General features: G+C 43.2%; 1 protein-coding gene across 5 annotated transcripts in view; it reads left to right on the top strand.

The window, feature by feature from the left end:
• Nucleotides 1–24960, top strand: part of GLI2 (GLI family zinc finger 2) — a 177387-nt gene that overhangs the window by 118615 nt on the left and 33812 nt on the right. For all 5 annotated transcript variants that reach the window (XM_052675717.1, XM_052675716.1, XM_052675712.1 and 2 more), the window contains exons 4-5: nucleotides 20357–20559; nucleotides 22180–22371. In XM_052675717.1, the coding sequence (XP_052531677.1) occupies nucleotides 20357–20559; nucleotides 22180–22371 (395 nt within the window). The remainder of the gene's footprint in view (nucleotides 1–20356; nucleotides 20560–22179; nucleotides 22372–24960) is intronic.

Genomic DNA, 24960 nt, shown 5'->3' with positions numbered 1-24960 from the left:
GCAGTTGTTGATCATGTTGATAGTACCCTGAAATATATTTCCTAGAGAACTTTATCTGGATAAAATAGTGTTTCTTCTGTCAATAGGACACTTCACTTTTTTACACAACCTGTTATTTTTTCTTATTTGGTGATACACCTTTTTTTCATTTTATCAAGTGATCTCTTCTTTAGCATTAAGAATAATTTGTTGGAATCATGATGCTTTCTTGGCCAGTTTGGAAAAATGAAATATTTCATTCAGTTGATCCTTGAGCTCTGCAGTGCAAACCAATAGAAATATTGTGGAGTTAAGACATCAATTGGATTTTGGCGTTGTGGACTCAATGATCGTACAGAGGATGGAAGGAGATGGAAGGATTGGAGCCCAACAGACACTGCAAGAGCATGTAGTGAGGAATGGATTAAAACCAAGTGTGGGAGGGAATCTCTTCCAGGACTGCAGAGTTAGAGCAGAATGAGTGAAGGAAAGCATACTGGTCCGTGTAAATTATATGAGACACCATTTCTCCAAAAAAGTATTTGTTTGATGTTAAGGTCACCAAATACAGCACTCAAAAGCTAAGAAATGACAGAAATATCTTTGTAGGTTCTGACCTGTTTTGTTTTCATCGCCATAGTGCTTTAACTTGCACAGCTATGTTCTGTGAATGGGTAATGGTGGATGCCGGATGCATCTCCTGCATGCAGCTTTTATTGATTTGTCAGAATTTCACTCTGTACTATTAGCTGTAGGCAGAACATAGATCAGTGTCACCTGAGTAGAAATCCTCAGAGGTTAACAGCTGAACCAAATTCACTTCATATGTTAAAACAGGTTCTTTTTTAGTGAAAGAGATAGTTTGCTTTTTAGTGAGCTTCCTTGTGAAAACTTACACTGCTGGAGCCCTGTCTCTGCAAAATCTCTCTTATCTGCAAACCAAGGGGACTCTTGGAGCCAGCTTTGCAAGATCAAGCTCTCAACTGCAGAGTGAAGCAGCAGGTGAGGATGGCAGGTGAGCACTGATAGCTCCCTTGCATTCCCCCCTTTAGGGTGCTTAGCTACTCTCAACTATTTTTTTTTTTTTTTTCCAAGCTATAACAAAAATAACAGAAAACCTCTTAGCTCAGCTTAAAAGTACCTGCCAATGCAAGAGCCTTCAGGGCTAACCCTTGTAAACAGCATGCCTAGGCTTGACTCAGCAAGAAGCTTTTTAACAGTAGTTCCTAAACTGTGGTTAAAACCCATCAGGCATTATGCAGTGCAACAAACAAAAGCAGCCTTGTTTTTCTACTGACATCCCGGTGATGTTTCAGGTTGCAGTTCTGACATTATTTATTAACAAAATATTGTTGTTGTTCTTTTGTCCACATTTAGAAATAATTTTAGGAAGTAAAAAAACCAAACTGAGCTCATAATTCTGTGGCTTTTGAGAAGAGTGAATCTTCCCAAAGACCTACTGACAGAGAATGTTCCATCACCATGATAACGTGGAGTTGCCCTTAATTTCCCTTTGCTAGGGCTTTTATCTGTATTAATCACGGATCTTCTTCCATTTCCCTGAGATCTTAATATATTGCAGATTTTCCCTGATATTCAGCCTACACAGTTTTCCTTTATCTGATCCTATTGCCCCTCCTTGTTGAAGTTTGTTTTCCTTTTGCTGTGTTAAAAATTGGAGAACGCCTTTTCAGGATTGGTTCCCAGTGTGCCTGAGCAGCTTAGGTGGGTAACTCACAGGTGGCCAAAGTGACTGTTCATCAAAAGACTATGGCTCAAGTGTTTACAGATTCTCCACATTCAACCTTTATCTGTGGTTTTCCATTTTGGGTATGTTTCAGGGTGATTTTCTCTTTCCTTTGTTTTTGTGAGATTCAGCCAACAGAGGCCAAGTGGGGTTAAGGGAAAGTATGTTGTTTAGCCATACAAAAAATAATAATCATCATCTTGTCACGGTGTTCTGAGATATACCAGTGTTTTTTGCTTTATTGGAATTTGCTACTGTCACAGATGTGTCTTTTGCAGTTCCTATTTAAAAAAAAAAAAAAAAGCCAGCAACAAAACACAAACCTTCCTCAGTTTTGCAGGGTAGAAATCTTTTGAAAGATCTCCCTTCACACATGGTCAGTGGAGAGGTGTTAGAGGTTGGCAGTGAAATTTTCCGTGTGGCACTGACCACGCTCCAGCCCAACCGATGGGGGCTTTCCCACCAGTGCCCCCTGTTTTCTGCCAGGGCTCTCGTTCCCCCCGCCATTGGCAGAAGGGCGCCGGCCCCGTGTGTCACCGGGTGTGCGGTTATCTTTGTAGGATGGTCTGTCATGAGGCTCCAGCTTTGATCCCACTAGGTTGCTTGGGATGGGACCAGGTAACATTCATTCCTGCAGCAAAGACGCCGCCAGGCTGCACCGCAGAACGTACGCACCAATAAAACATGTGTGTTTTCATATTTACTTTGCTACCAGCAGAGAAAATCTTTGGCAGGTCTTGATTGATGGTACTGTGCTGCCTTGGAGATACAGTGAGCTCCCTCCGGAGTCAGAGTAAACAGCTGCTTAGAGAGACCTTCTTATGTGTTTTGCAAATTTTTATGACTTTCACCAAATAGACACATCGCTCATTTGGGAAACAGGTTTGGGGGCTCCCACATCCAATTTACTCTGTCCCTTTCTTTCCCACATGCTTCTTTTATTTACTTAGGAAAATAAGAATGTGTGAGTGCACGCTAGTTTGCAGAGGCTGGTCCCCTCCGCAAGGCTGGTTCAGACCTCTCCCCGCTCTGTAATTAGCAAGAGTGTGTTGTTTGTAAGTGGCTCTTTGGTAATCTGCAGGAGGCGCTTTGGGGAACTATCAATACTGCTCTCACTGTAAAACTACCAGGTCTAATATTCACTGGAAACTTGACCCACCTCCAGTAGACTGCAGATGAAATTCTGGACTACTGCTCTTCTTTCTGGGGGACTGGAGAAAAAAAGAACTTTAATTCCATGTGTGCTTTCTCCTTAATGTTTGAGAACTGAGAAGTGAAGGCTAACTAACTGTGACTCAATTCCGAAGGGGCTTGTGGCATGTTTTCAGGCATCAGAAAAGAAGTACACAGCTCTGCCTATCTGCAGAAGCAGAGAAGGTGCATGCTTCACATTTTCTGTCTTCAGTAGGATGACAGGCTGAGATGTGGTCTTCCAAAAAAGGAGCAAGCATAATCTGAAATGGTTATACAGGCCTGAATGCTTCTGTAGGTTTTTCAGTCTGCATACGATTCTAGGGGAAAAAATGGGTAAAATTTTCCAAGTGTTCTTTATTCTAAGAGATATCTAAGAGATATCTGTGCTGTCATAAAATTGAGAATGTAGATTGATCCTGTGTATTTGATTGAAAATGTCAGAATACTCTGAAAAAATCAGACCTGAAGTCCAGAGGGACCTCAAAGTGTGCAGCTTCAGAGTCACTGAACCATGCAGTCAGAGACAAGGTCCTACAGATCAGGCTTATAAACGTTTGGATTGGATCTTCAGCTTCTGTGTGTTGGCATCATCACAGTGAAGTGAGGGGCTCAGTGAGCTCAGATGAAGTCGTGCCCATTAGTACTCAGAGAAGATTTGGGCCACCAAACTGCTGGGGCTGTGACACCACAATGTACAGAATGAAAAACTGCAGCTCTAATTTAGCCTGATCACTGCCAAAAGTGTAAAAATGGCTAGGAGGTTTTACTGTTGAGAATAAAAGTCTGATCTCTGAGGTCTTTTATGTAAACCTTTGGCATGTGTTCGTTTAATATGATGTCACTCTGTAATCCACCATTGCTTTTAAATGTCATTCTCAGAGCTTCATGTCAGCGAGTCTTAAGTGATAATCCCTTTGCTTACCTCACTTTATAGTAGATTAAAAGTGACTTCATGCTTCCACCTTATCCGCTGCTAAGCTTGTGCTTTAGGAAAAATTTATTTGAACTCTCTTCTCCCACTGCTTTTTAAAGAGTTTCTAAGCAGTGAAGGTCTTTCAGAAGCTATCTCAATGGTATAGCCCACTTTTCCTTGGCTTTCAGCATCCTGTGAAAATGGATCAGTGTTCAGTGCCAGTCTCCTGCCCTGTCAAACTCCAATGTCACAAATTTGTTTCCCAGGTTTTCTCTCAGCTAAATGTGGAGCACAGCCTCTCCTGACTTTTCCTTTTTATCAATCCTAAATAAATCCCCTCTCTAGATGGTGTTTCTCCTCTCACCAGTTTCGCAGGATCATGAGGACAGGAGGCAGTGAAGACTTTTTTGCCCCAGGGCTGCTCCTGTCCAGCACTGGGCTCACCAGGAGCTCCTGTAGCAAATCCTTTCTCAGTCTACAGAGCTCTCCATGCAGTTCATCTCCCCAGTTTGCCCTCCTTTTCTGCCTGAATGTCACCCTCCTACACCTAACACACCTCCCGTGTAACACCCCCTTCCAGATACTTGCTGCATGTTGTCATATCCTTCCTCCTGCAGTAATGAACTGACCAGGCTGCAGTCTGTAACGTAGACTCAAATATCAGCCTGTTCAGCCTCCTCGTTTTCATTGTTCTCTGAAATCCTTCCAGTGCATGGAGAAAAAATGGACAAAACCCATCCATCCCACTGGCTTGCAAAATGAAGGTTGCAGCACATTGCTTTTCAGGTGCTGTTAATCTGGGTTTTCAGATACCAGTGGCCAGGGGAAGCAAATAACATAAGGTGCTGAGAGAGAAAAAAAAAATAGCAGGAATGCTGGCTTGTGATATTGGAAGAAAAAATGCAGGGTTTGTAATGTACATGCAGAGCGGAAATTTTAAAATCTCATCCAAAAGTTCCCCCCACGCAATAAAGTGCAGCGAAGTCAATTTACCCTGGAAGGATGAAGGACTGAGTCAACTCTGCTGGGATTAGAACATGTGGTTCGAGGGATCCTAGGTATTTCAGGGCTGGTTCTCGGACCACCCAGATGGCTGGGGGGAAAGGAAGAAAAAATAATAATAACAAAAAAAAAAAAGAAAAAAAGAAGAAAAAAAAAAAAGGACAGGACCCTATTTGGCAAAACGGCGGTTCTGGATACCCTGCTTGCAGCTAACATCGTGTGCTCACATCTGCATAAATCAAAGGGCAGAGGTAGGTGCTGTTACTGTGACAAATCTCAGATCTGCAGAGTGCTCCTGTGGGAATGTGTGCGTTTAAGTGGGCTTCCCAGATCCTTGAATTTGACAATACCACATACGTATGCTTTTCTTTCATGTGCCAGACTATTGTGATATTGCACAATTTTCCAACTTAGGATTTTCATGTCTATTCTTTAATGTTTCACCATTGGCACTACATAGACAACTAACAGGGCTAAAGTGTAGGTCATTACTTGGGTCAATTTTTAAAAGTGACAGTATGATGTAAGATTGTAAGTCCCACTTTACTAGATCTGGCTAACAGTGTTATTTTCAAAGTGAATATTGTGGGTTTCAACATAATGGAGGGCCAGCTTGTCAACTGAGAAATGAAAGGCATCATGGATTTTTCAAACATGCTGTACTCCAGTTAATGCCAAACTGCCCCAGCTTCCATTGAAAATCTGAACCCATAGGCCAGCCCCAATGGAGATGTAAAGCTTGTAGAAATTAAGAAAATGACTGGAATGAATATATATTAACGTGTATGTTTGGGGTCCGAGGTGTTCTGCCAAGTTATATGGTTCTTGTGTTTCTGTAGTGCTGATAGGGATGTTTTCTGACCTGCCTCCTCTCTATGGTAGGCCAGTGCACGAAGCCAAGCTTATGGAGAATGAAGGTTTACATGGTATCAGTAGACTAGACTCCACTTCAAGAGCAAATTTACTGCATGCTCCACACTCACTTTATTGGCTTGTATGGAATTGACTTGTGATATGATTGCTGGCAGTAGTCAGTAGTCAAAGGAGATGTGACCCAATTATGAATTTTTCAAGCTGACGTTGGGGAGAGAACCTTGCAGCATGGTGGGAGGCAGAGAAGTAGCCTTCTCCCCTCACAGTAAAGGGATTTCTTTCTGCCTCAGCCTATTTTATCTCTCCCCAAACTCTAGCTATCCAAGGCACTCATAACAGCACCTGGTTGCACTTGGGCATGACTGAAAAAATATGCTGGGTTTGCGTGTGTAACTGAAGTGTGGTTGCGCTGAGCTTTCTATCGGTTTCAGTCTCTGAAAAATAAACCTGTTCCTAAATCCTGTAAGGGCCTTTGAAGTATTTTCCTTTTGATCCTGTAAAAGCATCCTGAAGAAGAATTTGTCTCATTCCTCCTTTTGTTTCTTCGTGAGAGGCTTTCCTAGTTTGATTCTGGAGCTACTTAGATGGCTTTTCATTTGCAGACCAGCAACAAGACGTGTTACCTGCTAGCTGAGTGTTTCATCTGAAAGCCTCTTAAGATCCCACAAGGTAACCACACATCCCAAATTACCACTGGTAGTAGAAGGACTACCAGATTGTGGTTAGTACATGACCAATAGGAAAGCTTCAGACTTACAGCTGCGTTAAAGCGGTGCTCCTGCATGTGTATTTTTGTTTGTGACTATTTGTGTGAGTTCTGAGATATAACATTTGATTTCATATACTAACTTTTATGCTATCAAGTGTAGCACAATATCTTACAAGAGAAAACTGCATTGTGGATGACAAAATAGCAGAATGTAGAAGGATAAGGGAGTGAAGGAATTAAAGCATTCAGTCATCAAATCAGTAAATGAAAGGAAGATGAATCTACTGGATAATAGGAAAGAAAGAGGTACTTGCAGGAGAGATTTGATAAGAAATGATGAGCTGATGAGGCAGAGGAACATCCAGAGAAGAAATTCAGGCTACGGATTGTAAGGCTGTCTCAGTTCAGGAAAAACCTGGCTATATGCTTAATTATAAATGTATGCTTAAATGTTGACTTTAGAGGAGCTTAGGTGCATGCTCACATATTGGCCTGGCTAGAGGTGTTCTTCTGAAGGCACCATAAAAAGGAGTTATTACTAAACACTCCTGTGTAGTCATGCTGGAAAAACAGTTAATGTTGGAGATTTTTCATGTGACAGTATAGACTTGGCAGCTGGCTTCAGACCTGTTACACTAACGGATTATTTGTTGGTATTCTCATGAAGGGTTTCACTTTTGTAATGTTTCTTTTAATAATTTTGACAAAGTACAAATTAAGCTTTAATGAAAAGAGACTTCAGCTCCATGGTATACAGCAGGGCCCAGATTGGGGTGGATTCTAATATCTGCAGACCAGAGAGGATATTGAAGTTAGTTCCCAGAGGATAAATTAGGCAAAAGTTATTTCTAGCTTTTCCCCTTTCTTCTTAGTCCTCCAGCCCAACTGTTTCTGTGTAAGAAGTAATGCCATGAACACATGAAAAGCAAAGTGTCTACTGGACTTTTGTCCAGTACAGTTGAATGCTTAAGTACAATTATTACCTGTTTGTCTCTTATTCCCTGTAAACGTCTTTGAACAGAGAGCTGATCACAGTTTCACCTTTCATGGTGAAACCAGTGTCAGCACTCCCAAATCATTTTAGTCACTTGTTGAAAAGCAAACTTCTAAATTCCGACTGAATTTCCAGCCATCATTGTAAAAGGAATCATGTACACATGCATAACCAAACCAAATGTCAGGTTAGGTCAGGAAAAATTAATCCATCCCTCCAGGCCAGCAGTGAGGAGATGACCAGAATGTAAGAGTCTAACATGGAACTGAGTCAGTTTAGATATTTTGCAAGCCCTGTTTTTCTGAGAGTCCCATGGGACCTCTATTGAGGATGAATACACTGAATTTTGGGACTGTAGTGAATGAGAATGACAGCTGCTTCATGTTCCTCACCAGAGCACCATCATGTGGCATTGCCTGGTGAGTCAGAGGAAAAACCTGCTCTCACCAGCACTACTTCCTCCATGTCCTGGGATTTTCTTTGCAAGTCATCTATTCAAGGCTTGGCTGGGTCTTGACCTCTCTTGGCATTTGAGAGCTAAACCTGGTATGACTCCAGATTTCCCACAACCGCGTCTGGTTTGAATCCTGTCAGTGCCGAGATGAGTGTTACCGCAAGAATAAGAAATCTTCACATAGTTGTTTGTTTGTTTGTTTAAGAGACAGCGTCTGCCAAATGAGAGGAAGGTGAGAGGTGAGAGCACTGGGGGCTGTAACTTCTTTCCCTTTGGGTCCAGTATCCTATCAGCTTGCTTTCTCCACGCTTGATATCTGCAGAGCAGGGTTTGCGTTTTTGTTGAAGCATGCGATGGGTTTTGATAAGAATGATGCTGAGCAGAGCAGAGACTTGGGCTTTGTTTCCATACAGAGATTGCATTGCTTCGGGTATATCAAACTGGTGCAGTGTATTGCTTGTGTTACTCAGTGAGCAAATGGGACAGACAGACGAGGACAGAAAATTCCTCGAGGTGCCCTGCTCTGAAGAGCAGATCATGCTTCCTCCCATTAAAATTGCACTGAGTTCAGTGGTTTCCTGTCCCTTCATTTGGTTTCTGACTGCATTGCCAAACTGGCCTTGATCCAGATTCTGGTTGCTGTGATTGATTTCATTGCTTTGCCTTTCCTAAGCCCAACCCCAGCCCTACCATCTCTGTGTTCAGTGGTAGCTTTTGTCCCAGGAAGGACAATTCTGTGGTTCACACATCACCAGCAGAATTACTGCAATCTGTGAACTTCCAGTGCAGTAAAGGTTTGTGTGTTTGTGTCTGTGCAGTTTCAGTGTGCCCTCCTCCATCCATTACCATCCAGTGGGTGAAAACCACGCTGATAACCTCTCTGTATATGATGCACTGTGGTCTGTGCTCCTGTGAATGCTTTTGAATTTCAAATGAAAGAGCCTCCAGGATCTGGGAGCAAATCTCAGCATAGCGGAGCTAGAGACTGAAGGGAAACTGGAGACTTTTAGGTGCCCTTATTGGTGGATGAGGGCAGAAGGTAGAGAGGGCATTGCTGGCAGTGTTGACTGTACGTGCTCTTGCTCTGTCCCTCAAATGGCTGAGCATAGAAAATGAACTGTGCCCCCTTGTGCCTTTTTTTTTTTTTTTTTTTGGCTGGAAGCTTTTACAGCAGGTGTCAATGGTTGTGCTAATCTTCACAGTGTTCGTGAGTATCAAATGTGTACTGAGCACCGAGCAAGAGTAAGTATTTTGCCATTAAATTGTGAACGACTTTAAAACTTGCACTGTTATGTGATGAACATAAAGTGAATTGTTAATAGTAGAAGTTAGCTTCTGGACAGTTGAATTTCCTTGGTTTCTAATAATGCTATAGATTATTTAAACCACAAAACATTTTTAAAACCTGATTTACTTTCACGTGTGATGCCCTTTGCTTACTTCAGCAAATTAAGTGGAAGATGCAACAAAAGCAAAACCCAAAACATATGAAGTGCGAGTCCAGTGTAAACTCATAGACATCAGTCCAGTGGACACTTAGGTAGACATCCAGCTCCATCAGCAGCTGGCTTCTTCTTGAATGCTCACAAGAGTTCACACCTCACTGCAAGCAGCATGGGCTGCACAAGATACTTGAAGGTGCTGAGAGAAGACTAATGGGATTTTCAAAGGCTGCTACTGCATGGAAAGCCTTGCTGCCAGGATTTTGGCATGGCTTTGATTTCTAGGGTTGGTTTGTTTGTTTGTCACTGATGTCTAAATAGGTTAAATAATCCAGTGCACCTGAGCAAGTCTGTTTTCTCATTCCCAGACCGCAGTGCAATGGCCCTATGTTTGCCTTTTCCAAAACTGGAGATAAATGTTTAAATTAAATTTTGTGCTGAATTATTAAAGCCATTGCAAATGTTTTCATTAAAATATGATTATGTTTAATAGCCCTTCTTTTGAATTTTAAATAGAACCAATACTTTGTGACTTAATTACTCAGCAATAGCTCTTTTTTAAAAAATCATTTTTACCTTAATAAATTTAATAAAATTCTTGTATTTACATAGTTCCAACCTAAGCACATCTCATTTTACCAGCTAAGTCCATCATTTAAAGGGCACACAATGTTAACATTTTTTTGGCTCACGTGAGACTTTACATCATGCTTTTCCCAAATAGAGCACTTTGGGAATCTGACATCTGAGGCTGGGATTCAAGGCTCAGCTGAGTACTGGAGACATTGCATTTCCTGTCTTTTCACAACTGAGCTTAATGCCTTGCTTTTGACTGACCTGTAGGAAGGTATGGGGCATCGTAAGTTGGTGTCAGGCACCACACACATGGAAGTCGAGTGAGAGCAGTGGCTGGGAGAAGTGAGGCCATGACATGTGAATGGATCTCTGGCACATGGTGGCATGGTGATGAGCTGTGCTGTGCTCACATGTCCTCTCCTCCTTGGCTAGTACATGTGATATGTTCTGGACCCTGACATAGCCATGACAGATGCACGAGGGCGGGCTCTTCCTTCCTCCTCAAAAAGCCATGTGTGTGCGTGTATAGCTCTCCAGCTAAAATGGCAATCAGTGATGACTCTTTGAATGTTTTTCTGCATTTGCATTTACAAAAGCTGGATAAGCCTTTAAAAAAAGAAATCTGATAAGTAGCAGGCAATTGAATTAACCACTGTTGACTGCATTGCTGTCTCTTAACAAACTCCATCTGTATGGTCTCCCTTTGTAGACACAATTTTATAACTTAATTTCCCTACCAAAACATCAGTGTTTACTTAGTAAGAAATCTGTTCTTTGTCAGCTTAAAACAGTGATTTCTTTATTACCACTCTGCGCAAGGAATGACAGCACAGAGTTGGCACTGGAGCAAGTCTGGTTGAGTCTACAGCGTTGTAATGGAAACAGGGTGAACTGAGGGTCAAGTATAATGGGATTTGTATACAGAAATGTGTCTGCATAAGGAATAGCTGCATGAGATAAGAGAATGAAAGATGAGGCCCTCAGGTCTGCCTTTGCGTGGTGGTGAGCTGCTGGCGGCAGGAGCGAGGTGTTGCAGTGGATACTTAGAGCTGCTGACTTGGGGAGATGTGGTTACCTGGTGCTGGCAGAGTAGAGATGACTCCATCTGTTCATGCCTGTTCCGGTACAAGCTGGTGGAGAGGGTTGGTGGATGGATGGGGTGGCAGTTGGTGATTACTCTGTGAATGTCTTCTATGTAATTTTTATTGATATCAGGAAGCACGGAGTCAATGAGGGGTTTTCAAGCTATTACAGTCTGTGGCCTCCCTGAAAATTTTCAGTGGGGCTGTCAAGCATGGTATAGTAAATTTAGCCTGAATGATAGGAGGCTTGCAGGGGTTTTTTTGCTGTCTTTCACATCACCTATAGAAGTTCTTTGTGATTCCCAAAGGTTTTGCAAACCACGGGTTGAAAAGCACTGGTGTAACTTTTCAGCAGTAAATAGATGAGGAACATCAGTTCCCTGCTCCTTAACTGAAAAAATGTAATAATTTCCTTTGCCATTGTTAACTGAAAGAACAGGAGAGCAGCTGTTGAGGAATGACACAAATGGATTTTGAGGCAGTACGTGGTTGATGATACAAAACACCGCATCCCTTCTTATCGTGGGTTGATGATCTCAGGGGGCAGCCTGGCTCCTTTGAAGTCTGTATGAGTTGCACAACTCCACTACCAGTGCTGAGGTTTTACTATAGGCCTGGGCTTTGGCTTATCACATTTAATTTCCCTTGCAGTAGAGCCTTCCTCAGTGTTATACTGCAAGCTGGAGATGATAGAGAAAAGCCAGGTGTTTAACATGGTCAATTGAAATGAGGTCCTGCTTTCTCTGAACTGTGTTCATCTTTTCCCTATGAAAATTAACTGCTGAGTATTGACATTTTTTAAAAAACATGCATGTTTCATTCTGCTTCACCTTTTTTTTTTCCTAATGATTAAAAAAAAAGTTTTTTTTTTTTTAAAAAAAGAGATAGATTAAAAAGAGGAAATTAAAATGAGGAGAAGGATATTGTTAATTCTCTTACTTTGCGCAGGAAACACAGGGCATTTCAGAGAGAAAATCTCGCTAGAAATAAAAAGGCTTTTCTCCTTGTAGTCATTTTATCAGTAAAAAACTTTTGCCTAGTTCTGCTTTTCAGCATGTAATTACTAGCTGTTCCACATCCACATAGCAAAGGAAAGGATGGTTAGATCAGCCAGCCTGCTGGATCAGATCTTACATTACATCTTGAGCTCTTTGAGTGCCATTAGCATTTCCTTTTAGAAGCAAAGAAATATTGACAGTTTGGTAGGTTATCTTGCGTTTTACTGCACGTTAGGGCACTTCAAAGTCTTTATGTAGTGATGGGAACTGTCATGAAGTAGATGTGAAAGGGGCCTTTGGTCCAACTAAACCTGTCAGCAAGAAGATTTAGGGCAGATGGTTATTATTAGAAATCAATGTATTTATTATATATTGTTCGTGAATATTTCCCTTTGGAGGTTTCTGTGAGTGCTGTTGCTGTTTAAAATGTGTCAAATGGCAATAAAATTAATTCCTACTGAAAACCCGTCAGGCTCCAACCCAAAGCTTTGCTATTATAGGAATGTGTGTCTTTTTCTTCTTTGTGCTGTGATGCACCAGAGACAGGTACACGCGGCACAGCAGCAGCGTATCTGGGGTGTGCGTGCGTGAGATATTTCTGTGTGGCTATCACAGTCACCTGTTCCTACAGAACTCCTCTGACTGCTGTGTCTAAAAAGACTTTGTAGAGATCTGTGGTGTACCTGTCCCTGTTCCTTTTTATTCCCCTTTGTTAACCATTTTTCTGGTACTGCCAGTTGGTTACAACAGCTTACTGCTGTCTAGAGCAAGCATGGCATCTTTCTAAAGCATGAAGTCCAGTGGTTTTCCCGTGTACTTTGGAAGAGAGAAATAAGACATTTCAGGTGTTTTATAATTAATTGGGTCTAGGTTTTCCTTCCTCAGTGCCTTGCTTAATTATAGGATTTCAGGAGGTTGGGTTATGGGAAGAGAACATTCCCAATAGAAAAAGGAGGGTATTAGCAGCAATATTAATGCTGGAAGACACTGCTTTGGAACAAAGATTCATTTTCCATTCACCCCATGATTTACAGCACATTCCAACCAAGTGATTTGGCTATGGTCTTCTGGCATAACATTGTTTGCCCTTTCCCTGACATTTTGCATATAAAGAAAAGTTATGAGCTTCTTGGGCATTCAAGGTACCAGGAAATGCAGGAGTCTACCTAATTTGTTAACATGAAATTATAGATGTCTGACATAGACTCCGTTAGTTAACATTGGTTGGAGTAATGCTGCAGCCAGTTGATTGTATTACAGTCATGATGAAGAGGAATGGTCCCTTTTTGCCTTTCTGGGATATGACGGGTACGGAGCCAAGGCAGATTTAAAGTGTAATGAATGAATAAGCATTTTCCTCAGTTTGCTTGACTCTTCCATGAGCTCCACTGCTGTGCTGTTGCTGCCACTGATGTACCATCTCCAGGACAGGCCAGCGTAACATGGAAAAGGACTTTTCAGAAATACTGTAAGTACAGTCTTTAAAATGTTAAGCTGCTCCATAGCATGTGAATGTCATTTTCTTTTAAGGCAGAAAAGCAACACCCAAAAGTAGCGTGGCAAGAAGATACTAGGGAGGGATGAAAAATTAATATCTCCTCCCCACACACATACACTTCCCATTTGTTTTCCCAACCCCACTATCTTCACAGCTATGAGCAAAATACCCACTCAAAAGCGCTTATATCCTTACCATGTGTCCCAAGGGAAATCAGTCAGATGCAGATAAACAGCTGTGTCACATCCAACATATCTTTCTAGCATCCACTTCCCACACTCCCCCTAGTTGAACATCTCTTCAGGTCTCCCTCATCCCCCTGCTCAGCTCTGCCTTTGAGATTCGGTCTGTGCCTTCACCTGGCACCATCTCACTCCTCACTGCTTCCCACTTTGCTAGCCCCCTGCAATCTGCAGTTGCTTCCAAGCCTTCATCCCTTCCCTGCCATGAACTTGCAGCATCTTTGCCCCCCAGCTTTCTTATCCTGTGGCTTTCAGAACCAGATTCTCATGTCTGGTGGCTTGAACCAGAAATTCACACACCTCCAGGTTTGCATCACTCCTTCGGTCTGTCACTAGATTGCTTTCATTGGCTCTTCCATGCCAATGACTTCCATGACTTCTATCCATGCTTTCTTTTATGCCTTTTCTCTCACCTTTCTTTTCTCTCTTCCCCTCAGCCACCTTCCTTGAAGTTCCCCTTCTTAAAATATTCTTCTTCGCTGAAGGTTTTCATCATTAATCTCTCAAGAAACTATCTTAGAGACTCATCTACCATGCTTTGATTTATTCATTGTGTTGTTGTGGTTTTCTTGGCGGATATCTCACAAGAACTGAGGTGGTCATCCTTCTACCTCCACTGCTAAAGGAAAGATTATGTGAAAAGTTGGGCTTTCAGAATGTAAATTAAAAGATCGTGTAAGTAAGGTAATTGGATAAAAAAGGAATATTAGGATCTGAAACAGAATGTTTACTCTCTTTGATGTGTTTTGGGAACATACGTCTGCACAGTGGGCTGTGTGGCTGATTAAGTACAAAACAACCCAGGAAAAAATCACCACTGTTAAGCTTAAATCAAAGATCTCTCCTCAAGACACTAATTTGATTTGGGTTTGAGGGTCTCATATCAACTCTGATTTCTAGCTTTGATGTCTGACTTCTTTGTCTGTTGCATAATGGAGGGCAATCTTAGTTATTTAAAATATGTGTTTTTCTTCCATTTTAATAGCAAATATTGTTGTTGTGTTGTGTTGCAGTTGTGCCTTTAAGTGTCAGCCAAGGCTAGACCTTCGTTGTGCTAATTGTTGTGTAAGTAGAATAAAAATCTGTATGTAGATAGCACAGTTTCTATTCTGAGGACCACTTCCTATACAGGGTTACTTCTGCTGCCAGCTTTGCTTCTTCCAAGCGATGCTGTGGTCCCCACGTGCTGTGAGCAACTCGCCAGCTCAAGAACATTGCTAACTTCTGGTGGACTTTAGATTAAAAAAAAAATTGAAGTTCTAAATGAAAACACTTTTTATTTCATTGATTAAAAATATTAATACAGCCATATTAAGTGGATTTTAAACCTTTGTTACATTTGTTCTTGGTTTTAGGTATTTTAACCTATGGATTAAGTCAGGTGTGTCTGAAAACAGAATGGTCTTTCATAAGGAAAAATGAAAGATGTTTGGCTTTATCTTAAGCTTTAGAGCTAAAAAAACAAAACAAAAAAAAAAAAAACAAAACAAAAAAAAACAAACAAAAAAAACCATTTTTCTTACTTGGAACAAATATATAAAACTGACCTCATGGTATAGAAGTTGCATAAAGTCCTGAATGCATTTTTCTAAGGAATGGAGAAAAATTTACTAAGAAACTGTACCCATCATAGTTTACTATGCTGTTTCCATGATGTGGCTGGAAAACAGAATGATCAACCAATTGGAGGCCCATTCTTGTTCCCCCAGCCAGAGTCAGTGGCAGAGTTTCCTTCAACTTCAATGGTACAAGATTAGACTTCAAGGCATGATTTTTAAAGGCGTTTAGACGACTACCACTGCCAATGGATGTGCAGTGGGATTTTTCATAATGCCTAAATAAATTCTTCTAAAAGCAGGGCCCTAACCACAAATCCATAAATAAGGGTTTTTTATATTCGAAGATTTTTTTCTGTGTGAAGACCCACAGCAGCTACCACAGTTATCTGATCTAACATCTGTGACACCAACCATAGAACTCCTTCCCCTTTCATTTCTACACTGGGATAAATTACTCTTTCCTAGCATTAAAACTCTAAACCTCCAAACAGTTAGAACGCATCTTTTAGAAAAACATCTAGTTTTGCCATAAAGTGTTGCAGTAGTGCTGTATTTACCACTTCCCTTCATAAACTGTTCTAATGAGAATTTGCCCTCACTGTTTAAATATCTTTTTTTTTTTTTTTTTTTAATTATTTTTCTAGTTTTCAATGCCTCAAAGCTATATTTGAGGGGAAAGAAGAAAATGGGAACTGCCCAAAGCATGTCCCTTACATTTCTGCAGAGAAGCTGTAGAAATTTTTATCCAGCTTCACAGCGAGAGCATTAGTTGCTGAATTGGTAAAGGTAACCTCGATTTTCTGTAATACCCATTTTTCAGAGTATAAAGAAATAATGTATTAATCTCATTTTAAAGCTGAGAAAATACAGGAAAAACAGAGAAACATCCCAGCAGGGGAGGGCTGGGAGTTAGCGGTGATTTGTCTTGGGTCTCCTTCTTCCCAGTGGGCCATGAAGCTGGCATCTTCAGGCCTCCAGCTCCATCACAGAGCATTGGGTTGCTTTATTGGACTGCTAGAACTTCGTTGTGGTGCTGAGAGAGCTAGGAAGCAGGGAAGATTCTCTTTCACATCATTGTCAGGCTCTCAGGCAGGCATATAAGGTCAGGACAACTTCCTCCTGGCACACCACGATCTGCGCATCCTTTGCTTTCCAAGTGGAAAAAAATGGGAGGGGGGCAATCTTTGTGAATGATGAAATACCACATGAATTATATCATTGTGGCTCACGTTTGACCTCTGAAAGGTACCTTGTTTTGAGGGTTTCATCCTGAGGGTACCGCTCAAGTCATGACCTTTTGCCCTTCCTGCTGTAACGGACCTTAAATCAGAAATAAACAGAGGTAAAGTCAAGGGGCTAGCAAGGGCTGTTTAGACTGAACCATTTAACTGGGGCACTGTAGGTTTCCTACTGTGCAAAACAGTGGCATCCCATACATAGAATGTCTGCCATGAGCATGGTCCCTTTTTGGGTTTCCCTATGGTTCTACATCTCCCGTGGACCTGGAGAGGTGTTCTGGATACTAATGGCTTGTGAAAATGAGGCCAGGATGTTTGATTTATCCTAAGGAACAAAACCAAGGATTTTTATGCAGAGTTTGGATGTGATCATTGGTTTTAAAAGCATTTTTCTTTTTGCTTTTCTCATAGCAAACCTCTACCAGGCAGTGTTACCCCCACAAGAGCAGTTCTGTTCCTAGCTTCCATTCCTGGGTAGCCACTATGCAGGTTTTTTATTGCACACCAAAACAATTGCCTATAACCGTCCATATTCCATTAAGCATATGGAAAAGTATTCAGCCCTTTGTTTTCTGCTGAATGAATACATTTGGCACGTAAACATTAATTTAGACTAGTCATGGGAAGTCAGTGTTGGTTAACTGTCCCCATTTTTCTGGGTTTTATTTAAATGATGGAGATTATTTCAGAAATGTGCAACTTCTTCATTGCTCCTCCTTTATGGAGGCTTCAGACCCACAGTGAGATGGTTCAAGGTTTGGGGATGGCTGGTAAGTGGCAAGTAAATAGTGCAAAGTTGTGTGCTCTCTGGGGAGTGTCACCCATTGCCCTGGCAAAGCTCTGTAAAGTGTTACGCATAGCACACTTCCAACAGCATTACCCTGCAGCCCTTAGACGGGGTCAGTTAATATCTCCCCAATATCAGTGTGAGCAGGGAAGGGAGATCCTCTTCTGGTGGATGGAGAAATTAATCAGGGCTTGTGCACTTCATCAGAGATACAATTTTCTGTGTGAGTCCTGAGCACTGATTATCAAACGTGGGCATCTTGCTGTGGGGGAAACAGGTCCCCGGCTCCCATTAAATGTAATGGCATTTGGACACATGATTCCCTTAGCCTGTTTGAAAACCAGAATCCCAGTTAAATCCATTGGAAGAGTGGTAATGGGATGGCATGATCTCGGACAGGGAGTTGGACAAGAAATAATGCCAGAGAGACAACCAGAAAGAGAGGAAAAGACAAATCCTTAGGGAATTAGGTGCAGAGGAGCTATGGTTCTGGCCTATTCCTGTAGGACACTACTAGAAGACACACTGTTTTGGGATATGCTCTGGTGAAATTGTATGTGTATCACAGCAAGACGTGATCACTGCCTGATCTCATTCAGAGCCAGGACTGAATGAGAGCGTGATTATCCTGACACACAGGTGGGGAGATGTGGCAAGCAGAGGCTTTACGCAGAGCCGTCAGGAGGAACTTGCTCTCCAACCTGGTCTGTAGATGCAGGGCCAGCCTCCTACTGAAATACAGCCCGGGTCTCCAGCTGCATGTGTTTTGGGTGAATTCTTGATCTGTTTCCCGGTGTTACCTTTTTGGCCAGGGTGGAGTTTTCCTGTTCTGAGGGACTCCAGAGTTTCTGCCCAATTTAGCATGGAGAAAATGAACAGCAAACCCTTCATATTGTTATATACATTTTAGATGTGGGCCTCACAGTTTGATCCACAGAGGCTCGAAAGGCTCGTAAACCTGGTAATACATAGTTCCAAGCCTGCATCAAAGAAGTTCACAGCCCTTTTGGGAGAAGCTGTGAGTACTGATGAAAGAGGGAACTTATTGTATATGTAAGAAAACTTCTTTCATGGCTTATGTATTAAGGCAGCCTCTGTGGCCCAGGGAAGATTGGGGCTGCTTTTAATTTACATCCCCCCTCACTTATATTAAGACTTCGTCAGAATAAAAATTAGTCAGATGTTTTCTTAATGACATCATTTTTTTTTTTTAATCCTGTTTCATTTTTTCCAGATGAGGCAGTGGAGATTATTAGAAATGAATTGAAACTAAATCTGGAACAGAGACTTTGATTCACTTCTCCCTCCTCCCCGGTAGAAATAAATTGGTCGGCTCTGTGCTCGGCCGACGTTATTAGCGACCTTGGCAGAAAGCAGCCCACAGGCTGCAGCCAGGCTCCCCTGACGTCATGGTGAGAGGTGCTGAGCAACAGCTCACCTCGGCACTTTCAGAGGCCGGCGTCAGTCGCCCTGTAAATTGGGTAACAAAATGCTGTAACAGTGCAGGTGGGGAAGTTATGAGATCTGAAATAGCAATGCCATCATAAATTTGTCTTCTGGTGCTGTGAAAGAAACCAGGCTGGATCCCGCTGGGGATCCAACTACCTGAAAGGAGGTTGTAGCGAGGTGGAGGTCAGCCTCTTTTCTCAGGTAACAGAGATAGGACAAGAGTAATGGCCTTAAGTTGAGTCAGGGGACGTTCAGGTTAAATATTAGGAAAAATTTATTCCTTGAAAGAGTGGTGAGGTATTGGCACAGGCTGCCCAGGGTGGTGGAGGAGTCACTGTCCCTGAAGCTGTATAAAGAACCGTGGAGATGTGGCACTGGGTGGTGTGGTCTGGAGCAGTCACAGATATGGGTTGATGGTTGGACTGGCTCATATTATTGGTCTTTCCAGCCCTAAATATTCTATGGTTCTATTATTCCTCTGGTGGAACCCAGGTCTTGGTGTGAGGAGCGCTCAAGTTGGCAGCGCATCACTGCAAGACCATTACTGAGCTTTGCTTCACTGCCTTCTATTTCACACCAGTAACCCATGGTGTGTAGTGCTATAGAAGAGTACTTTGAACTATAAATATTTTAAAAGACATTTAATTTACTACACATCAGCAGAAAGTGTTCAAAAAGCCACAAGGTTTACTAATTTATCAGAAAGACAGAGAAACGCACAGAAGATCAAACAAAGACAAACATGCTCATAAACTGCTGAATAGGTCTGCAAAGCTCGTATTACATTTCTGTGTGGTTTTGTTGATATGCAAGCATTATAAATAAATTACAGTGCACCTGAGCTGTTGATAAGGAGGGTGGGACCTGAGGTGCAGGTGGTATACCTGAATTTCTCAGTCCCAAGCAGCAGCCCCGTGTCTGAGCAGCTCCACTCCCAGCAGCCTGCTAGTACAGCAAAGTCTAACGCAAAGCAGAATTAGCTCTTTCTTTTAGCCTGCCTGTTTCAGTGCCTAGTTCAAATTCTCCATTTCTCAGGTCAAAATATTTTTCTCCTCTCCTTGCACCCTCTGTGGTTTGTGTAAGAGATGGAGGATGTGGCAGGGAGATATCTGTGTGCTTTCTATACCATCCTTGCCCACCCTGTGAAAACCACTCAAGTGCCAAAAACATGCCTCTGACTTCTTGTTACCTGCTGACTCCCCAGTGTTTACTGACTGCTTTCTCAGGTAACACTTCGCCTGGGGAAGATCTGCGGCATTTAGCAGTGGTGGCCCCCAGAAAGCATGCAATAAAACCTCTCCTGAACTTTTGCCCTCTGAACTGTAAGGCCGACCTGTCAACGAGGTTTGTGCAAGCCCTGATTGACGCGAGTGGGAGGACTATGTGCCCAGGGCTGCCATTCATGTGGCCAAGCAGCAGGCTGGAAGCCTTGGATGTCCCTGCATCCTCATTCTCCCCACACAGGTGCTGGGTCGGCTCCATGCACACAGGACTGCTGTAGCCTCAGACAGCCCCAGCCCCACAAGGCACACCATACAATGTTTAACTCCCTCCTCAACCTCCTTCCTCGTGAGTCCAACCAGACAGCCATAGGTGATTGCGTCTTTGTTTCCTCCCCAGGCCTCCTCCCCTGAGCGGCAGCCCCGTCATCTCCGACATCTCCCTCATCCGTCTGTCTCCTCACCCTGCTGGGCCAGGCGAATCACCCTTCAGCCCACCGCACCCCTACGTGACGCCCCACATGGAGCACTACCTCCGCTCTGTCCACGGCAGCCCAACGCTCTCCGTCATCTCTGCTGCCAGAGGGCTCAGCCCTGCTGATGGTAAGAGACCTACCCCACCACATCCTGCCCGTCCCACCATGACCGGGGTGCTCACATCGTGCTGTTTGTACTGCAGCGATTTTGTAGCTCACCAGCACTGATGTGCAGCTCAGAGATTTACAGCTGTGAAGGCTCCACAGCTGCTCTCTGAAGTGGGAAAGCTGTCTCCTTTTCTTCTACTTTTTTTTTTTTTCTCTTCCTCTACTTTAACTACACATTTGTTTTGCATCATTGCGCTGAGAAAGCAGAGCGTGAGAATAGCTATTACCACTGGATCATATTATAAATATTTTGTTTAAAGTATGTTCCTTTCTGCAGAGCTCTTTGCTCTCCTATGAGCTGCCTCACTCTACCAGGAACCTTGCTCCTCTCCAACAGAGTCACAATTACCTAGGTGCTGTGTGGGATATCTCCCCTTGGCTTCATCTCCTGGGATGTGCAGAGCTCCAGGGCAGAGGAGAGGGCTATGCTTTTTTCCTTGCTCCTGAGCTGCTTTGCTGAAGCTCTCAGAAGAAGGCGAGGGTGTATGGAGATAGTGGTACCCACTCACTTTAGACAGACCACACCACGATCAGTGTGGATACCAGGTTTCCTGTGTCTGGGACCAGGGGACAAGAATGGCCAAGGGAAAGGGGAAAACACGAAGCTTTTGTGGGACAGTTCCAGGACCCCTTTTAAGAGATTTGCTTTTTAAGGACTGAGATAGGTCTTCAAAACCTAGCATCCATTAGCTGCTGAGCCACCACGGGGACAAACAAGGCACACCAGAGTGCAGCAAGGTCCTGCTTTACTGTCTGAAACTAGTAAGCCATTTTCTGTGGGTAAAAAACATTGCTACAGTAATGGGGAGATAGATGAGAAGCCTTCCTCCCTCTCCCAAAATGAGGTCATGATGTAGGGTGCTTCCTCTCCATGGCCTCACTATGATGAGTGCCTGAGTTCCTTGCTGCATGGAGCTGTGAGTGCGTGTGCTCTGCACCATCCTCCCCCATCAAAGCTGGTTTTGTTATTTGCTATGAAAAAGAGGCATTGTGTTTTGGGTTCCTTTTCTTTTCCATTTTTATTTTTTTAAGGCTGCAGTAAATAAGTTAATGGGGCAAGCGGGTGGGAAGGCAGGTTTGAAAAATTACAGCTGGAAGAAAGTGAGCGTAATTGGCTTTGGCAGCCAAAATGGTTTTATGCTGCCAAACACTAAACCTAGCTCTATGCATTAGACCTTGGCTTTAATTTCCTCATACCGCTATCGGGAACTGGGTTGCATTTGTCTTTCCTCCCTAATAAGCAGGGATGTGGATGCTGACAGGGTTACTGCTGCCGACAGCCAGGCCCTCTCCCCCCTTCCCGGGGCGACGGCTGCGTCCGAACGGGAGGATTATTAAAAGGGGGAACGAGAGATTGTTTATAAATTTGCGGAAATAGAGGAATGCAGAGGCCCCAGCTTAGTTTCTTTCGTCCACAAAAAACACGCCCAAGCACACGTCACAACCACGCTGAGCGGGGCTGTGCAGCAAGGGCTGGTGGGGGTGCGGGGGGAATGCGGCCGCCCACCTCGGCGCCGAGGTCTAACGTCCTCTGGGAACCTTCTCTCCATGTTCTCCTCTTCACTCTCGGCTTCGGCAGTGGCTCATGAGCATCTGAAGGAGCGAGGCCTCTTCGGGCTGCCCCCACCGCCACCAGGAGCCAACCCAACCGACTACTACCACCAAATGACGCTGATGGCTGGCCACCCCAACCCCTATGGGGACATCCTGATGCAGAGCGGCGGAGCAGCCAGCACGGCCCACCTCCATGAGTACCTCAGCCCTGTTGATGGTGAGTAGCAAACCATGCCACAGGAATCTGGGGCATTCAGGTGGGACTGTCCTCCAGGTGGAGGCTGCTGGATGAGATTACCCTACCCTGCTGAAACCCATAGGCGTTACACTGATTGTTGGCTTGAAACATTATCTTTTTCCATACATCTGTATATAAAATATACCTAATTTAAAACAGATATGCTGCAGTGCTTTTGGAAGGGCTGCTGCACAGGCGGGAGGTAGCTGATGCAGCAGAAGGGCAATGTTGTTGTCCCACTGCCTTGGCCATGGGTAACCACTGTGTGCCCCAGGCTGTGCTCCAGCTCCCACTTCCTATCCCACCGTTTGTTCTGGCCGGTGTCTGGGCCATGGACTGGTGATGTCCCCTTATTGCCATGTTCAGCACAACCTCCTCTGAGTTTGGGCCTGCCGGGGTGGCTGTAAAATAAACCGCCCAAGGAGAAAAAGTATGTTAACAGGGAGCCACGGTGGGGAGGATTGTGTTCGTATTTCGTGGGAGAAAAAAATTGCTGGAATGCTGTATTTATACTACTATAAGTCATTAGAAACCCAGAAAGTTCTGGCTCATTGCTAAATGAAGAAGTAAAATGATGTTATGGACGGCAGTGCTGAGTCACCCTCAGCCTGGCCGCTGCCCTGACATGATGGGTAATGTTTATGTGGAAGACTGTCTGAAGGCTTTTTTCATCTGAGATTTTTAGAGCTGCTAGAAATTTCTTTCCCTTTATGCTATGTCTTGTAAGAACTGGGATTGCACAGATATGGAGATTGGGGATTACTTCTGCTGCAGGAAAGAGAAGGCTCAGCTTTCAGCTCCCAGCTTCTGTCTGCTGGGCTGCCTTTGGATTTGCCTGTGGACCATTATAATTTTTGGAGTGGAGTTCTGCATCATTTCATTACCGCTTCAAAGTTTCTGTTGTTGAGCTTTTAAGATGAAAGACTGTGGTCTTGCTGCTTCGTAAAGTGACTGGTTTAGAATGATAAAAGCTGCTCTTGGCTATTAAGTGATAGCGACTTTATGGATATTTCTAACTAAAAAAATCCAGTTTCTCGTCTGCAGCTGCTGCCAAAGTTTTACCTGAATAGTCCTTTTCTGTTCCTAGACTGATAGGGAAATCGTGTCCTGGGTTGAATGGGAGAGCACGTGCTCCTTGATGCCATCCTACTTCTAACACCCAAAATATGTTCAGAGTTTCTCTTCCATGAAGCAGCTTGTCAGTAAAGCTGCTCGCTGTCTTCCATCTGAGGGGTTAATCTCTGTGGTTATAGCAGATGGGTGCAAATCGTCTCTGCCAAGTTCTCTTTGGGCCTTTGAACAAGACTCCTTCCTCCTTGCCTCCTTATTAGTCCATCTCTGACCAGCAGTGCCTCGCTGAAGTACCAGATAAACAGCCAGTAAGAGAAGCAAACACAATTGTTTTCATGCTAGCGCAGGCTCAGTACATCAAAATGCCCATCCTCTGAGTTTGCTGAAAATCCATCTTTATCTGAAGTCATCTGAGCTGCTCCTCTGAGCAGAAGACTCCCTGGCTTCTGAAAATGGCTGTGGAGTAAATCACATAGCAGAGGTCTTGATTTCATGCAGCCATGCTCAGAACCATGACTCTTCAGAAAGCCAGAGCTTGCCAGGCATTATTTTGATCTCTCAGTAAAGCTTTGTTAATCAGTAACTGGTAAGGTTTTTCTGAACCTTCAAGTGCTCTGAACGAGATTAAATCTTTCATACATCATAAGGATGCAACATGAGATATGGGAAGGCTACTTTTTAAGAATGTGAGTAGGAGCAGCAACCCAGTACCACATTCTACACATTCAGCTTCACCCATCAGCCAGAGAGACCCCTGCTTTGGTTTATTGTCCCTCACTGCCCCTATGCGTGGTGCTGTTGCAGGTACTGGAATCACCTGTGGCCCATTGAGGCATATAAAAGCATGTTGGAAGTCAGAGGAACTTAAAATCATAAAGTCATTAAGGTTGGAAAAGACCTCTAAGATCATCTGCATCCTGACACATCGGTGTGCCTTACATGGGTTGGCATTTTGTTGGTGGGCTTAATGTGTTATCCCCAGTGAACTGTTCTGTCTAATGATGGAGGCTCAGTGCCAGCATGAAGAGAGAATTGTGCACTACTACGGGAGTTAAATGAATTGCTATGAAGTTCTGTCCGGAGAACTGGAATATCCCTCTCTGTTTAGAAAGCTATTTCAAAAATTCAAATCAGTAGGAACTAAAAAAAATAGTTGAACAGATAATTTAATAAGGCATCCTCTTATGGTGTTTTTCTGAGATGAGAATATGGGTAGCATGCATAAAACCCCAGTGAGTCATTGTCTTGCAGCGTCTTTCATTGAGAGAGCTCTTTTCTTCCCAGAGTCCTAGAATGTAAGAACTTTATAATAATTATTTTGCTAGTTGCTGAAATGCAGGTAGTTCCTGGTGAACCTCATGCAGCACATCTGTGACAACTCTGGCACCTGGAACAGCAAAAGAGCAGATAAGTGTATTTTAATTAATAATTCAAAGAAAAGGCCTGTTCATTGTCACATCACCTCCAGACATCTATAGTATGTGGAAGTCTGTGATA

The sequence above is a fragment of the Tympanuchus pallidicinctus genome, unplaced genomic scaffold (assembly GCF_026119805.1).
Source record: "Tympanuchus pallidicinctus isolate F22 unplaced genomic scaffold, pur_lepc_1.0 scaffold15, whole genome shotgun sequence".
Lineage (NCBI taxonomy): Eukaryota > Metazoa > Chordata > Aves > Galliformes > Phasianidae > Tympanuchus > Tympanuchus pallidicinctus.
The sequence above is the reverse complement of the archived record's forward strand: the minus strand, read 5'-3'. Positions and strand labels throughout refer to the sequence as shown.